The 17,958-nt window shown below is 39.4% G+C and overlaps 2 protein-coding genes across 2 annotated transcripts; both read left to right on the forward strand.

Annotated features, from left to right (window-relative positions):
• The first annotated feature begins 3,309 nt into the window (after positions 1 to 3,309).
• On the forward strand, positions 3,310 to 5,423 carry LOC143845625 (ABC transporter G family member 4-like). Its single transcript, XM_077354010.1, has one exon. The coding sequence runs from the start codon at positions 3,436 to 3,438 to the stop codon at positions 5,212 to 5,214; it is 1,779 nt and encodes a 592-aa protein (XP_077210125.1). The 5' UTR covers positions 3,310 to 3,435; the 3' UTR covers positions 5,215 to 5,423.
• Positions 5,424 to 17,175: 11,752 nt separating this feature from the next.
• LOC143845655 (glutaredoxin-C9-like) lies at positions 17,176 to 17,798 on the forward strand. The gene has a single exon (XM_077354047.1). The coding sequence runs from the start codon at positions 17,243 to 17,245 to the stop codon at positions 17,639 to 17,641; it is 399 nt and encodes a 132-aa protein (XP_077210162.1). The 5' UTR covers positions 17,176 to 17,242; the 3' UTR covers positions 17,642 to 17,798.
• The last annotated feature ends 160 nt before the right edge of the window (positions 17,799 to 17,958 follow it).

Genomic DNA, 17,958 nt, shown 5'->3' on the forward strand with positions numbered 1-17,958 from the left:
CTATGACTCAAGTATCTATTCTTGAACGATGTAAATTTCTAAATCTATATGGACTCAAATTTTAAGAAAATGCAACCAGCCATATTCGTCTAAAACTACCTAATAGCCAGAATAAAAAAAGGAACTCTAATTCCTACTACGGGAAGGAAACAAATAAACTAAATAAAGAAACTCTATGTAATAGGACTCTAACTAGGAAACAATCGTCAAACACGATTGGCCTTCCACTTGAAAAGCTTTGGAATCCTCCTCTATTTTTGATGTGCACATAACACGACGCATTACCAAGCATTTTCAGGAAGCACAAATGGTAGGGATGAGGTCGTCTTCGGTAATTTGCTCCTCTTTATGCTCCTCTACATCACACTGCTCTTGAGCATCTTCTTCATGTTCGTCACCAATGGCTAGATTTGTGGTATGCTGGCCACCTTTGGGGCGCTAATTAGACTTGTGACCCAATTGGTTCCACTTGTAGCACATGTTATGTTGCTCGAATAGTGACTCATACGGATTACGCTAGGGAACTAGGGTCGTTATAGAAGGAACCTCTCCACGTCCTCTCCTTGTGTCGGAAATGCCTTGCTTGCCCCAACACGAGGATCGAGAACCTCATTCTCTTTTGTCGTAGGAATCACCATCTGCAATGTCTCTACCACGGCTTGACTCATGTAAAAAGCCCTTTTGGCCGGGCGGTTGATTATGGTCTCAACTCGTTCCACCATCTTCACTACTTCAGATTATGTCCAAACAGGCTGAAGAGTTACCTAGTCATAGATTTCCTGATGTAAACCGTCGATGTAGCGGGTTAGGCATTGTGTCTCACGCTCTGAGATATCGTTCCTCGACGATAGTATGTAGACTCCTCTCTACAATCCCTATCGATCTGCTGCATTGTCGACAATTTTGGTACTGTTGGAAGAGTACTTGTTCATAATCAATAGGAAAAAATCTCTTACGAAGGATTTGTCGAATATGTGCCCATGTCCGAATTAGTCTCTTTCCCATCCTTCTACGAGAGAGTTGGAGTTGCTCCCACCATGCCGATGCTCCTCCTTTAAGCTTGATGGCTACGATTTTTGTCTTCTTCTCCTCGGTTACTTCCCTGTAGTCGAAAAACTACGGCAAGCCAATCAAGAAAATCTTCAAGTTGGCCATTAAACGCGGACAAACCCACCTTAATATGATAATCACAATCATGAGCCACGACTTGCGGAGCGTGACCATGGGCGTACCTTGGATGGATGATATCTTCAAATTCCTCCGTGCTAGATCAGTAATCATCACCGAAAATATACGTAACTTTAGGACCAGAGCATGGAACTTGACGTAGAACTTGAGCCTGCAGTCGCCAATCACCGTCGTCGATATGGGATTGCTCGCTCTCGATAGGATTCAATTGTGTTAATTGTTCTGCTATTTAATTAACGGTAGCCTGTATAGCATTGAACATCCCTACCATCATGGTTGGTTGATTTTCTCATTGTTCGCGGAAAGCCATAGAGCATAGCAAGGCTCTGATACCACCCGGCGTAGCTGGAAGCACGGAGAACGAGTCGAGGTTGAACAACGTCAACACCGATCGGATAAACCTTCGAATCCACGAAGGGGTGTTCTACGAATCCATGAGGAACAAAATAAAAGCAAGAAGAAACGTCTTCTTCCTTTAATTTTCGTAAAAATAAAGTGTTGAAAATCGTACAAACAACACTTGGACGTGAGTTTTATAATAGACTTTCGACACTTTCCAACTATGACTCAACTATCTATTCTTAATCGAAGAAAATTTATCAATCTACATAGACTCAAATTATAAGAAAAGGCAACAAGCCATATTTGTCTAAAACTACCTAATAGCTAGAATAAAAAAGGAACTCCAACTCCTACTACAAGAAGAAAACAAATGAACTAAATAAAGAAACTCCATATAGCATACTTTAACTAGGGAAAAAAAAAAAAAAAACTAAATCCACTTCCATGTATGTGCCCTACTCTTGGGAAACTTTCCAAATGTTTAACCCTTGCAATCCGAATATGTGGCCACATCACTTTGTTTGGCACTTCAACTTATTGTATGCAAAATAACATTAAGCAGTTCTGTTTACTTGGTCTAAGAAGTGCATTGTTGGAACTTGGAACCAAGGTTTTAAATTCGACCGAAATTTCGGGTTTCAGTCAACCCCAAAACCGAAATTGTAGATACCCGAAACGTTACAATATTTTGTTCGAAATTTCGTTATCTCTGAAATTTCGGCCAAAATTTAAGGAATTTCACCCAAAAATCTAGATTTTTTTAATTATTTAATACTTTCCCGAAATTTCAGCCAAAATTACCAAAATTTCAGTAATTTCAGCCGAAATTTTCTATGAAATAATATTTGAGAGATGGTTAAATAATAAAAGACAAGGTAAAATTGTCCTGTTATCAAAACAAGGTAGTGCCAATATCAGTAGGCTATATGTATAGGCTTGATATACATCGTATTATCTTATACGTGAAATTGTCTTGTATGTGGGAGAAAGCATGGTTTTAAATTTCGACCGAAATCCAAAATTACCGACACAAAAATCACGCAAACCTGAAACGGTATTCTATTTCGGTCGAAATTTCGATTTTTCCGAAATTTCACCCAAAAAACTTGTTTTTCTTTAATTAATTTAACATTTCGGTAATTTCGGCCAAAATTTTGAAATTTCAGGGGTCTGAAACCGGTACCAAAACCAAAATTTTAAACCATAGGAGAAAGTAAAAGTGAATCACATAAGACAAACTGGCATATGATGCAGAGTGCCAAAATTGATAGGTTTCAATGCCTATTCCCAATAGGGGATGTACGCATATTTTTGGGCCTAAGGATACAAACTAATGTATTCATTCAATCTTAAAAACTATGGTATTAATAATTTGCTTAAATTAAAAATAATTTGACTGCACATGGAGATTTTATGTACAGATTCCAAAAGGTGATTGTGATTTCCAGCCCTGTTCCGCATTTACACCCTCTTTTGCTTGTCTTTTCTTAAACTAACATCATATCCAACCATTTCGCTCTTTTTCCTTGAAAATGTCTTAATTTTTGGGAACAGACTAACAAAATGGGGTGGAAATACTGGGAAAGGGGTGGAAATATCATTCCCTTTCCAAGAAAATAGTGAAACATGAAAAAGAACAAAGGCAAATATTCTGGAAAAACTAAAAATAAAAGAATAAAAAGCAACATTTTAATCAAATTTCTAATCTAGTTTCAATTAGTAAGTTTGTATTTTAGTAGAGCGGCTATGGTGTAGCCCATACTTTTTAATTCCTACATTTGTTATCCTCCCTGCCTCCTTACACCCCCCAAATAGCCATGGGGATCCAACAACTAACACAACCATTTCTATCCTCTTCCTCTCTCTACTACTTCAACGCCCTCTCTTCAGCCACTTCTCACCACCATGGAAAATCAATCAACTCCTCTTCAACAACATCCCAAAACATATCAACTAACAGCATGTTCCATCTCTTACACAAAACCTAACACCACCAACACCACCCCCTTTCTCTTCAGACCTTGCACACCAACTCCACCTACTTACATCCTCCGAGACATCTCCTTCACAGCCCACCCTTCCCAGCTCCTCGCCATCGTCGGCCCCAGTGGCGCAGGAAAATCAACCCTTCTCGACATACTCGCCGCCCGCACCTCCCCTACGCATGGCTCCCTCCTCCTCAATTCCTCCCCTCTTCACGCCCCATCCTTTCGAAAACTCGCCGCCTACGTCCCCCAACACGACGCCTCCCTCCCTCTACTTACCGTCTCCGAAACCTTCACCTTCGCCGCCAAACTCCTCCTCCCGACCAGTTCCGACTTCCCCTCCGTCGTCGCCACCCTCCTCTCCGACCTTCAACTCTCTCACCTGGCTCATACCCGACTAGCCTACGGACTTTCCGGCGGTGAGCGCCGGCGTGTTTCCATCGGCCTTAGCCTTCTTCACGACCCTGCTGTGTTGCTTCTCGACGAGCCCACGTCGGGCCTCGACAGCGCTTCCGCATACCACGTAATGCGGACCCTCCGCACCATCGCGGCCGCACGTCGTCGTACTGTTATCCTGTCCATACACCAGCCAAGTTTCAAGATCCTTTCCACCATTGACACTATTCTCCTACTCTCCAAAGGCACCATCTTACACCATGGAACAATGTCTTCTCTTCAAGACTTTTTATTTTCCAATGGTTTTACTGTCCCTCCTCAGCTCAACTCACTAGAATACGCCATGGAGATTCTAAATCAACTTCATGAAAGGAAGGATACTCAGTTCCCACAATATCAACAACCACCACCTTCCTCTCCCTTGATTAGTAATGAGACTAGAGAAGTGAGGTACAAAAGCTCAAGGGTCCATGAGATCATTACCCTCTACAAAAGGTCTTGGAAGATCATTTATAGAACAAAACAGCTACTTCTAACAAATACGTTAGAAGCACTTGGAGTGGGCATTTTCTTAGGGAGCATCTACATACACGTAGGGTTTGATAAGGAAGGAATTGTGAAGAGGTTAGGTCTATTCGCTTTCACACTCACTTTTCTTCTCTCATCAACCACCGAAACTCTCCCCATCTTTGTGAATGAGAGGCCCATTCTACTTAGAGAAACTTCAAGTGGGGTTTATAGGCTTTCATCTCATCTAATTGCCAACTCACTAGTCTTTCTACCTTACTTGCTAGGCATCGCTCTAATCTACTCAATTTCCGTTTATTTTCTTGTGGGTCTCTGTGCCACGTGGCAGGCTTTCTCATACTTTGTTCTGGTTATATGGGTTGTCATACTCATGGCAAATTCTTTTGTGCTCCTTTTGAGCTCAATTGCACCAAATTACATTGCTGGAACCTCACTAGTGACCATATTTCTAGCGTGTTTCTTTTTATTCTCAGGCTATTTCATATCAAAAGACAGCATGCCCAAGTACTGGTTATTCATGCACTATTTCTCACTCTACAAATACGCCCTTGACGCGCTACTCATTAATGAGTACTCGTGTTTGGACTCAAGGTGTCTGATATGGTTCGAAGAGAACAAGGTGTGCGCGGTGACAGGGAGAGACGTGTTAGAGAAGAGAGGGCTTCACGAGAGGGAAAGATGGACCAATTTGCAGGTGATGTTAGCCTTCTTCGTGTTGTATCGTGTGCTTTGCTTTTTTGTTCTTTGCCGAAGGGCTTCCAGATTCAAGAAATGAATGGTGGGAGATTATAAACTTGGTTTTATTTGGCTTCTAAAGTTTTAAAGCCAAATTGGACATGTTGCAGAAACTATATGAGCTTGGCAAGTTTATTTATGTTTTCCTCTTTCTCTCTCTCTATGTATCATAAACTAATAAGCTTTGATAAATGAGTATCATAATTATTCATAAATAGATAAGGTTTGTGGTACGTCTTTCTTCAAGCCTATCTCTTTCGCCTAATATTGTTGAAGTGTAAATTATTATGTAACTCCCTCTCGAATAGCTTAGGCTTTTGGCGTAATTGTTTTTTTCACATGATATCAGAGCTATTACCTGGATCAGGTCATTGGTTCAAAGCCCAACAACTCGTTGATATTAAAAATCCACATGTACAACAAACCCAAGAGAAGAGCCGCATGTGCCACATGTACAACCAACCAAAAAATGTGAGGCCACATGCAAGGGGGAATAAATAACACCAACACTAACCACCTAGGCTTTTGGAGTAATTGGTTACGTCACAAATATAAGGTGTTTCTTGCTTTCATTTTCATGTGATAATGAAGGTCACGTCAAAATAAGGTTTTTTTGAAATGTATGCTTTTGTTTGGCTTTTGTTGGTGTTTATGTAATCTTAAGTAGTATAATTTTTTAGACGGTTATGACAAACCAGTGTTTAAAAACACGGTTTTGACGCGGAACATGGTCAAGAAAAATCCTTGTCGACTCGGCACGGACGAGTCAAAGGAGTTTATTGACTCTGTAGGGCAAAATGCGGAATGCGGCTGTGGTGCAAAGCGGAACGCAGCCACAAACAATGGTAGCTAGAATCGGTTGGATAGAAATGTATGAAGTGAGAGAAGGAGATGTTGGTCTTTTATTCTTCGTTTTGAAGGAGAGAAATAGTTTGGATGAGCTGTCAGTTTCTGCATTGGTGGTTTTCGTTTGGAAGGAGTTGGAGATTCGTTCTCAAATACGCTCTAATCGAGGAAACTAAAGGCATCTTCATTTGCTCGTCTTTTGTCTTTTTGTTTCCAATTCGGTGAACAATGGTTCACGGGTATTTCTGCTTTTCTCTTCTCTCCCGTGAACTGACGAGGCTACTGGTGCGTTGCGTGGAAAAGGTTAGAAATTCTTACTAGTGTCGCGTACTGCAAATCGTACTTTTGCTATCGTGAAAGCAATTAATGTTTAATTGCGGGCCATGGATGGCTTTATATGGGCCGATATATCCGTAAGTATCGGTTGCAAAGGGGTCTATTATGCAAATGTATCGGTATCGGAAATATACAATAATTCAATCTTAAAGTTTTATTGATATATGAAAAAAATAGTTACAAGAGAAGGACAATGAACCTTGCCTCTAAGTCTCTAACCATTGGCGGAGCACAGGGGCTGAAATTTGGGAGTTTTTTCTAGAGATTTTATATGGTGCAAGGTGGTGAAGTGCGGTACCACCCTTGATATTCCATCCAATAGCAGACCACTTTTGAAGAGTCTGCTGTTGGATCAAATATCAAGGGTGGTCCTTTTATCTTGCCACCTACACTTGACTTCACAATAGGGCACCGTATAATTTCGCTTTTTTGGATTATCTATGACTATAATGTAGCTTTTTTTTCATTAATCAGCAAGATTTATGCCCCCTCTTTCTCTTCCTAATTAGTTATTCCTCTCTCGCTCTTCGTATTTAAATTGCCACATATCTCTATCCGACTGATTAAAGTCTCTCTCTCTCTCTCTCTCTCTCTCTCTCTCTCTCTCTCTCTTTCTCACCTTTTAACCCAAAGAATGTACCTTTTAACCCACCGAGGCGTTGGCTCTTCTGCATAAAGTCACGGGTTTGCTCCCTGTTGACGAGTGTTCGAATCCCACCCCCGAATTACCTGATACACGTGGTGAGTGGGTCGTTGCGTGTATCCGTAGGGACTAGTCCTACTCCATAATGGGCGGGGACATCCTATGTCATCAAAAAAAAAAAAGAGAATGTACCTTTTGATATTTTATACCTTGTGTGCACGTGAAGTCTAGTATTTTTTAAAAAATAATGGGGGCCACTTCATAGGATGATCCAAGCTGTTCATTTGCTGGGGCACAAGAAAATAGGCCGCATCTCGTAAATTATACCCACAGGATGATTCTGGCCCGGATGATTCTGGCCCTCCGATCAACAATGAGATTGTCCACTATATAAACTCCCATAGATTAGAGGGTTGGGATCATCTTATGGATATGATTTATGCGGCGCAGCCTATTTACTTTGTGACACAACAAATGAACAGTTTGGATCATCCTACGTCATCCAAAAAAAGAAAAGAGAATGTACCTTTTGATATTTTATGCCTTGTGTGCACGTGAAGTTTAGAATTTTTAAAAAAATACTGGGGGCCACTTCATAGGATGATCCAAGCTGTTCATTTGCTGGGGCACAAGAAAATAGGCCGCATCTCGTAAATTATCCCCACAGGATGATTCTAACCCTCCGATCAACAATGAGATTGTCCGCTATATAAACTCCCATAGATTGGAGGGTTGGGATCATCTTATGGAGATGATTTAAGCGGCGCAGCCTATTTACTTTGTGACACAACAAATGAACAGTTTGGATCATCCTATCATGTGGGTCCATAGTACATTTTGAAAAAGATTAGACATCAAACATACACAACAAATAAAATCTCAGGAATTATTAGGATTTTCAAAGTTAAAAACGACCCTTTTTTTTAGGGGTGTTCATTATTCGGTTAAAACCGAATAACCGAACTGAACCGAATTGGTTCGGTCGGTTCGGTTCGGTTTTTTTCCGTTTCGGTTCGGTTTCAGTTTTTTTTTATTTGGCAATTCGGTTATTCGGTTTCGGCTTCGGTTATCTAAAGAAAAATCGGTTAACCGAAATAACCGAAATAATGATAAAAATCATTATTTTTCAAAAACAAGTGTGATATGGGCACTCCAAAGGATGATCAAAACCGTCAATTTGATTGATCACAACTTAATTAGTTTGTGCTCCAAAAATCATTTCGATTGGATGATCCTAGCCCTCTGATCGAAACCAAGATTTTGCTTTCTTCCCTCTTTTTTTCCCACTATTCGGTTTATTTGGTTATAACCGAATAACCGAATTTTTAATTGGTTCGGTTTCGGTTCGGTTTTGAAAATTTTCGGTTCGGTTTTGGTTACCGAAATTTGATAGCCGAAATTATTTCGGTTATCAAATTTTGGTTGTTTCGGTTCGGTTATAACCGAATAACCACCCCTACTTTTTTTCAAGGGAGACGGGCTTGGAATTAATTAAATCACCTTCCATCTGATGCACGGTGTAAAATAGTGGGCGGGCCCCACCCATCGGAGCATGAGGTGTAAATTATGGGCTCCACCAAATGCACGGGTTTGGGGAGGTGGTGGGTCCCACCTAATGCATGGGTGAGGGGGAGATGGTGAGCCCGCCTATCAGAACATGAAGTGCTAAACTATGTGCCCAACATGCAATAACAACATTCACATTTATTTAAGGGCCGTTTGGATACGCGGATTTTATAATCCAATTTTTAGTTTGAAAACAGTGTAAAAGAGGGTATGAATCAAGCTGCTGGATGCTGTCCTGGCAGCGTTTCTTGGATTTTAAGCAAGAAAATCAGGTTTTAAAAATCTCTCCTACATCCTATGATTTCTAAAACCTGGAAATATGGGAGGATCTGCTACTCTCTTGCTGATGGAAAGAAGGAGAGAAGTCAAAAATGAGTAAAAACCGATGGCTGGTCCTCTTCTTCTCGTCTCTAACCCTCTTTTACACTTTTTTCAAACTAAAAACCTGGATTCTGAAATCCGCGTATCCAAACGGCCCCTTAGTGTGAATTTAAGGAATACATAATTGGACGCATCTAAGAGCTCTTGGGGAGAGTAGTACTCCATTCCCAGAAAACTGCATTAGTATTGGTGTCACAAGCATGATTGGCCAGGCTATTGTGGGACCCTCGAGGGAAATGCAATTTTCCCACCACGGGACTTATTTTTCTTGTTTTTTTTTTTTTTTGGGAGATGATATTTTCCCCCCTTAAACGGATAAAATCCCTCCTTTAACGGTTTCTGTGAGAATGGTTCACTGCTTGCAGATAAATTCACCCCATTTAATGTTTTTCTTTGCCTTTAAAACTTAACGAAAAATGTTAAAGGGGCCGGGGGATTTTATCTGTCAGAGAGGGGGGCGGGGGAGAGGATATCATTCCGCTTTTTTTTTTCATGCCTTCTTGCTTTAAGGTTATTTTCGTTTTGGAATTTGAGATTGAATTTTATCTCCAATACTTGGGACCCATCTGTTTTAGATTTTTACAAGTGATTGTGAGTCCAAACTGATTATTCTTCTCAAAATAAAGCGAAATTTTGGTTCCGAGATTTAGTTTTGGGCTCAAATTAATTCACAAAATCCAAAATGAATAGGGCCTCCTTTCACCTATTCGTTTAAGATTTTGAGAACTGATTGTGAATCCAAAACTGCAATCTTGATTCCGAGATTTAGGCTCAAATTAACTCTCAAAATCCAAAAAGAAGGAGGCCTCCTTTTACCTGTTCGTTTAGGATTTCGAGAACTGATTGTGAATCCAAAACTAATTAGTGTATAATTGGAATCTAAATTGCGCTTTATTTTTGAGAAAAATAATCAGTTTTGAACTCACAATCCGTTCTCAATATCCTAAACGGACAGGGCAAAAGGAGGGCTGTTTGTTTTGGAATCCGAGAATTAATTTGAGCCCAAAACTGATTATTATGAACAGTGCTAATTCAGGGTTTTTTATGTAATGGACCATAATAAGAGGGGCATAGTGGGCTCCGGCCTCATGCCCAATAGAAATCTTATCCACATTATCCAAGCTTTTTTTTTTGTTGTTGTTGTGTGTGTGTGTGTGTGGAAAACCCCTAAAATAGCCCTTTTTACTGATCAAGAATTTAAGATCATCTGTTTTGCTGCTTTGGTTTCAAAACATGGAATCATTCTTGCTTGCCGTATATCCTTTTATGATTGCACATGTTTGGGATGATGGTCGAGTAGATCATTGTGCGTCACACTTATTGTGGAGTGTGAATCAAGAGAAACCATCAAGAAACTTGGCTTATCGTTAGGACCTTAAGGTGGATTTGTGCTAGTCCAGGATGCAATCCATCATCATTGGATGATTCTCACGGTTTGCCATTATTATTCGTCTATTAATGAAGCCTACAAGTTCTTAGGTTTCAATCAGAGATAAAATATGTCTCTCAAAGAAGGTAATTCAATTGAGTTTAAATGAGGCTAGCTACAATGACATGTAACATAGGGATATTTCATTTGTTGGTAGGAAGAAAAGGAAGCCATTGTAGATGTATTATATAAAAGGAACCCAAATGGTTGTTTGGAAGAAAAGAAAGAAGATGAAAATGCAAAAGAGAGGCTGAAGAAGAGACAGAGATCTAAAGTGAGAAGGTTGTCTTTGTATGCTCTATTACCATGAAAAAAACATCCACAATTCCTCAATATGTTGTTCATTGGCAACAAAATATTTTCTTTCCTCTCTTGATTATAGAAAGGTTTGAATTGTGTGGTATAGATAGAAAATTACAAGCTGATTCCCAGGAATTCAAAATTTAAAAATACGACAGAGAAGAGAAAGAGTTCAAGGAGATTTAATTAATTTGATTTGAGCTGAGTCAGCCCTATTTATTCCACGCATACTTAAGATTGTCCTCCTCCGTTGACTCTACAGCCCGATCCATGGATCAGACTAGTGTCATGTATAGGACCATGATCATATGGGTTGCCTTGTGATCTTCTACAAGATCAACTGATCAAGGGTCTACATTTCCCCATGTAGGACTTTAAAATTCATGTATCATCACCATTGATCACCTTGCATGTGAGCTACACTACTTGCTATCACTTCCCAATGTCTCATTATTATAATAACCAATGAAAAGGGTAAGTTCCTTACATGGGCACTCACTTTTGTACTGGGTTGTGAATTATGATAGATGTCTTGTATTATGTTGGTTGGTCACCGGATACTACACTCTATCCAAAGCTCCCTACTAGTGGGGTCCTAGTGGTTTTGTTTCAATATTTGTAATGAATATAAATTCACTGGGAGGGCTTCGATGTGACTTAATTTGAGGATTCAGTTGATCTTCCAATTGAAGTCCTAAGCAAATTTCACTCTCACCGTCCTCTCTGTTGTCTCTGTTCCACTGATGTGAACCAAAGGCAAAGCAAATAGCACATGTTTTCATATGGGACTTCCTAAGGCACTGAGATCACTGGTTCGGTCATAGAGGTGCAAAAGGTCAAAAAAGTATGGAAAGGGTTATGGGAGATGGAACGGGTAGAAAGCTTTGGTCCTTAAATCGTGACACCGAAAGATTTTTGCTCGTATGGGCAAAGAAGCTTTTTGCAAAGCAGAGAGAGCCAAGTAGGGCTCTCATGGAGTCAAAAATCAAATGAATAATGATCTAGCACTATAAGTTCAAATTAAAGCTTCTTTACATTTTCGGAATCAGGATAAAAGGGCAATGATAAATTCACACCCCCTGAAGGATAATTTGCACCTCTTTAACATGAGTTGGCGTTACAAAGAGTTGAAGTCTTCCACATACCCTCCTTTAAAGGGGAGTGAATTATCCTACAGGGGGTGCGAATTTATCATCGCCCTAAAAACAAGAGGGACACAATTGCTTTTGTTAAAATAAAGGAGTTTGAGAAGCAACAGAAATTTCACAGCCGTTTGTTAAAAATGCCCTTTACGATTAAAGCGAAAAAAATAGAATAAAATAAAATAAAATAAAATATAGAGAGCTTAATATGTAGTTGAAGTGTTGAACCATGATCATTTTCTTAGAGTAAGCTATTCACAAAGTTTAATAAAGTAAGGAGTACCATTACCAAAATAAGGGAGTGATGATATCAGTTCCCTATATTCAATGGGGTTTTAATCAATCTCCCAAATCCCAAATATAATCTTATTACGTTAGCTTGTTTCTTCTTTATTTAATCAAAACCATGTTGGTAGTTTTGATGATGAGATGAAAGAAACTTCTGTTTTTAACTCTTTCCACACCTAAGAGTACATGAGGGAAGACTTCATTATGAAGGATTTAATTAACCAGGTAACAGTGATGAGCGTGTTTTGCATGTACGTTGTTTTGATTTTGGTGCGTGGGTCACCACACAACTAGTTGCTTCCCGAGTTCCCGGTCTATTCTATCCTTACTCGCCTTTCTTTCCTATTTTTTTTAAAACCAGACTCGTATTTGAAAGCCATTTCAAGGGATGCGGAAAAATCAAAGTACTTTGTCGTGTTTACCGGAAATAGATAATATGTTTTGATGGGGGTACATTACTACATAGTGGTCCTCTTCTCTGATTTATCTCCACTGTAGATTTGATAAACACTATATTGAATTTACATTAGCCCCAAAATTAAACTAATTGGGCATTTGTAATATCAAATAGTAATGAATTTTTTTTCATTGAATGTAGACTAGCTGTTGCTTATTAATAGTTTTTGGCTATCAACATTCAAGGAGATAAAGATCAACAAGCAAGATTACAGGGGGGATGGAAGATGTGATATGAGCGGAAAGAAAAGGAGAGAAAATTCTAGGGTTTGGGAATTGCAATTTTCTTAACACAATTGAAGCCTAGATGGATTTTTATAAAACTCCATGCAGGTTTCCTAATCTAAACAACAATCTAAAATTAAAGAGCTCCAACTCTCTCGATTATGACTTTAATTGGAATTACAAATAATTCTAGATATACCATTAATTTTTTTACACCGTCAAAATGCCCGAGGTCATAACCCTGGGGAAACCCTTCGACACTCAAGACAATAAAGGCAGCTGATAGGTCTAAGTGCCAAATGCTTGGTCTCTCTTTAATGATGTGAGGGATTCCCTTTTATATGTAGAGGTTCTGTAATTCATGGGTGAATATGGTGCCATGGCAACATGCAAAATATGCTCTCTGATGTTGCAATGCTGGATGGTGATGGCATGATTATTTTTGACGCCGTTGGGCAGTAGAGAGGCGTGTGGCTTCTATATAGCGTGTAGGCTGGTCATTTGTCCGGAGGTCTTTGGGGTCCAGGACATGTGTTAGTGCCCGCTTTTACCTCAAACAAAAAATTAATCGAGTGAGACATTTGAGCTAAAAGGCACTCCACAAGAGTTTACTGTATAAGGATCAGGATCAGGATCCATCGTTACGCATATCATTTCTTTTCGCCCTTTTTTATATTTAAGGCCGTATTTGGATTGCAAGAAAAACATTTCTGACGAAAATATTTTCAACGGGGATTTTATTTTTTTTTCTTTGCACAATTTAGAAGGAAATGATATGGTTGTTATTAATTTAGAGGGATATCGTAAAAATATTTAAGGTCCCTCCAAATAAAATCTGAATAGAGTTGGGTTCAGTCTGAATTTTTGTGGGTTAAAATAGTGAGAAATTTATGAAATTCCTGCAATCCAAACATGCCTATAAGATGAAAACATTTCATGCAAGATTTGCTAAAATTTCGGTCCAACTCAAAAGTTGAAAGTTAGAAACTCAATGTAAATGAAACCCATACTTATAAGTTATAGCTACGTGATTGGATGGGCTAGGGTAGTTGCGTTTCTCGGACGGTTGAGATTTATCAAGATCGGTGATCTCGATCGCAATACACGTGGGAATTGCTGAGGCCACATCCATATATATATATATATATATATATATATATCAGAATCCGGTGCGCCACATGCCTCTTGTGTCCTATCTTTTGTCTTTGACGGTGAACTGTTCAACCTCCGACACGTGGCGAAACAGTAACCAATAGAAGTGAACGTTATTTACGATCGAAGTCCACGACAGCAGTTTGCACGTGGTGGGCCCAGATTAGATATTACACCAAACAATGATGTGATATACACTAAACAATGATATGATGTGAGGGTGACGTCAACTCTGTCCCCCGGCTTACGTCCGAGGAGTCCACCGACCATACTCCCATTTGCATTCTTCCTTTATCTAACTTTAGGCTCTCTATGAAACTTAAATAAAATATCTTTTCTTATATAAATAATCTGGTGTGCAAGCTGCACACTAAATTTCGGTGTATATTAATAGGGCTCTTTTTAGAGTGTTCATTGAAAACTAGGGTCATATACAATCCTCATTGCTTACGAGTCTGTTTTCTTGTAAATTTTATTGATGGTCCCAAATAAAAAGAGTATTTATTGAATGGGCGGTGGACATCCAGCTGCTAAAACTTCAACATTTTTATTGTTTTGATTGATGGGAATGGATACCAAATGGATTACGCTTTACATAGTATACACCAAATTTTGCCTGTAACAACTTGTACTTGGATCACTCTATTTTTGGCTTGGAAGAAACGTATAAAAGATTTTTTAGGGGTTGGTTAAGGTAGACTTCAGCAAAAGGAGGAATGCCTTCTTTTAATTTAATTACAACATTTTGAACTCTAAATTAGGGTTGCAGCTTGGGTCGAGTGTTTTTAGAACCCTACTCTACCTAATAAATTATCTCGGTTCAGGCCAAGTCAAGTTTTTCATAAGAAAGCCCGAGTTTCATAACTCCGACCCAACCCAGGAAATAGTTTCATGGGTTGGGTCAGGTTTTTAATGTTTAGTTTAGGATAGTGACTAATTACAAAGATTGTAGAAAATAACAATTCTTCACAGTAAATATAGCGAAATTTACATAATCAGGTGAATAAATTTAAGAAGGAAACTACCTTATCACATCATAATCTGGCAAACAAAAAAAGAGTGGCGCGATTCCGAGTTATGGGCGAGGGCTAGATATACGCAGCCTTACCCCTCTTTTGCAAAGAGGCTGTTTCTTTGACTCGAACCCGTGACCACTAGGCCACAATGGAGAGTTGCGCCAAGGCTATCCCTCGGGCAAACAATTATATCAAATATACTGAAAATATTGTCATGCTTTTCAAGATATATTTAAGAAAAGTGTAATTGTAAGAGTCAAGACGGGTTTCAGGGTTATTTTTATTTTTTTTCCTTTTTATCTTAAAGATTGTTTTGGGTTTTTTAAACTGAAACCTAACCAAACTCCAATGCCTATGATTTCTAAACTCGACCCTGTTTATTTCGGGTCGGGAATATCCGGTCCGGGTTGTGGCTTACTCTAAATGGAGTGGTAAAAATAATAAATGCATCGAAGTTTTTCTGTGGCCGAAATAATGCGAGTAGGATATGAGTTGGAGCAAAAAAAAAATCTGAATTATTTGTTTTCTTCTATTTGTTATATTTTTTTTCCTGTTTTTTTTTTTTCTCTATCCAACGTTCTTGTGGTTGTGACTTGTGAGAGTCTCGTTTCCTCTTTCTCTCTTTTTGTTTTTTGGAAAAGGTTGTGGCTTGTGAAGTTGCCTCGCTTCTAAGTATTCATGATATGAGAGAGAGACAGTGCGTGTGGAACTTTCAAATTCCTTCTTTGAAAATATTGTCCAATAAGTTTAGCCGAATTTGGTAACTATGCAAGGACCAGATCACCTCATATCTATATAGAAGAATGATACCAGAGAGATGGAGAGGCATGATCTAGCCTTGCTGACAAGACATTGGATTGATCTTCACCCTTCATTCGGTCGGCTTTACTTGGAGTGCCAGCGGATGCACTTCGTACCGGATCAACAGATATATTGATCATAATCTATGTGGATCCTTATTGTTCCAATTCTTTCATGATTGCTTTTCATATCCTACTTTCAAAGTTTGGGTCACATCCCATTTCAGATCAGACTATCCATTGGCGTGTCCTAGCCTTAAGTTTTAAAACTTCCCCACGTCATCGTGGACTCCCCCGAGTCGACCTCTTTTCCCCTAGTCATGTTTTGTGTTTTGCCGTCGTGTTCCATGTTTTGCCCTGCATAGCCAATAAAATCTCCTTTCACTCTTCCGAATTACGATCGAAAAGGGATTTTTTATGTTACAAGAATACCCCTTTTGAAGAGTCCTTAATAATGAACAAAAATATGAAGGGTTTGGCACCCCTCCATTCCGATATAGGATGATCCATTGGATTTGTGGCCACACTCTAGTTCGCGATTTGAGATTATTTTTTGACCCAAGGTTAGGATCCAATGGGCAATGGACACGGCTCCGATCCCGTAGTTGTGGCGTTGTGCCCAAATCTTGTCTACTAGTGTTTGGATTCTTTGGATCCATTGGGCCGTTTGATTCCGTTGACACCTTCTTTAAACAACATTGAAATAAAATATCATTTAAATCGAATGCAAATGGATGGTTAAGATATTGGGATTATTTATTAGACAAAGATCGATTCTTAGATTATGTCATCTACATGGTGGGGACCAGAGTCTAGATCATGCTGAGATCAATTAGGTACGCTGCCCATAGCAACTTTTCTTTATAAACACGGAAAAAGGACCAAAGATTCTACATAAGATTACACATCGAGTCCGAATAGGGGGTCCAATGAGAGCATAGAGATAGAAGTTTGACCGGAGACACGGTGGTTTATACACTGAGTTTCGGTGAATAATATAACAATAATCAATCATAGATGAGAAATTTTCAAAATAGATGACGCCGTTATTGATACGAACACTCCACATGTGACGCACAACAGGAGAGAGAGAGGAGAGAGAAAAAGAGGGGATTCCGTGTCACTACCACGTAAGATACCGAGTAAATTCGAACAAAGAAATAGGGTAATGATAAATTCGCCCCCTGTTAGGATAATTCGCTCCCCTCTAACGAGACAGACATTAAAGCTTTTCAACGTCAATTCACATCAAAGGAGCGAATTATCCTACAGAGGGTGCGAATTTAACATTGCTCAAGAAATAACGTAACCAGACGTCATCCACAGCGTCAAGGTTGGGGTGATGCGTAACTTCTGCTGACGTGGAATTTGCCGACGAATGACGCCAACCATTCGATATATAAATAACCCACCCCCTCTTCTTCTTTGTTTCACCCCAATTCTCTCTCTCTCTCTCTCTCTCTCGATTCTACTGAAAGAAATTAAAACATGCAAGAAGCAATTCCATATAGAACGTGGGGGACTCAGATCGAAACTTCATCCAAAAACAACCAGAGCATAACGGAGAAGAGTTCTGGGGAAAGAGTACGGAGACTGGTTTCAGAGAACGCGGTTTTGGTGGTAGGAAGACGGGGCTGTTGCATGTGCCACGTGGTGAAGCGTCTGCTTTTGAGTCTTGGAGTGAATCCGGTAATTTGTGAGTTGGAAGAGGAAGAAGATGAGGAGGTGGGTTTTGTGATGGAAGGGATTACCGGCGATCGGGGTTTGCAATTTCCGGCCGTATTTATTGGCGGGAGACTCGTCGGAGGTCTTGATCGACTTATGGCCGTTCATATTTCCGGCGATCTTGTTCCCATATTGAAAAAAGCCGGTGCTCTTTGGCTCTAGCCCTTCGATCTCTGTTTTTTTTTTTTTTACCTAATGGAGATCTTATTTTCTTATCTTTCTGGGTTTCTTTTTTTTTTCTTTTTGAATTTTTAGTAAAGATGATTTTTTTTTTTTTGTAGATTTGAATTTTGGGTAAATTGAAAAGGGTTTTGTTTAATTTGTAATTTGGTATGGGGTCTTTTAGTTTTCTTCCCCTCTCTCTTATAAAACCAGCAAGTCACATGGTACGCGTGACCATGGATACAATTTGAACCGTTGATCTGTTGAACCCCTTTCATTGATGGGGGATCGGGTGTTGATAGTTTTAGAACCAGTGG

The sequence above is a fragment of the Tasmannia lanceolata genome, unplaced genomic scaffold, assembly GCF_043159265.1.
Source record: "Tasmannia lanceolata isolate RefF3 unplaced genomic scaffold, GAP_Taslan_0.1 ptg000015l, whole genome shotgun sequence".
Classification (NCBI taxonomy): Eukaryota; Viridiplantae; Streptophyta; class Magnoliopsida; order Canellales; family Winteraceae; genus Tasmannia; species Tasmannia lanceolata.

Coding starts and splice junctions, on each gene's coding strand:
- LOC143845655 (XM_077354047.1), top strand. CDS start 17,243: ATGCAAGAAGCAATTCCATATAGAACGTGGGGGACTCAGATCGAAACT.
- LOC143845625 (XM_077354010.1), top strand. CDS start 3,436: ATGGAAAATCAATCAACTCCTCTTCAACAACATCCCAAAACATATCAA.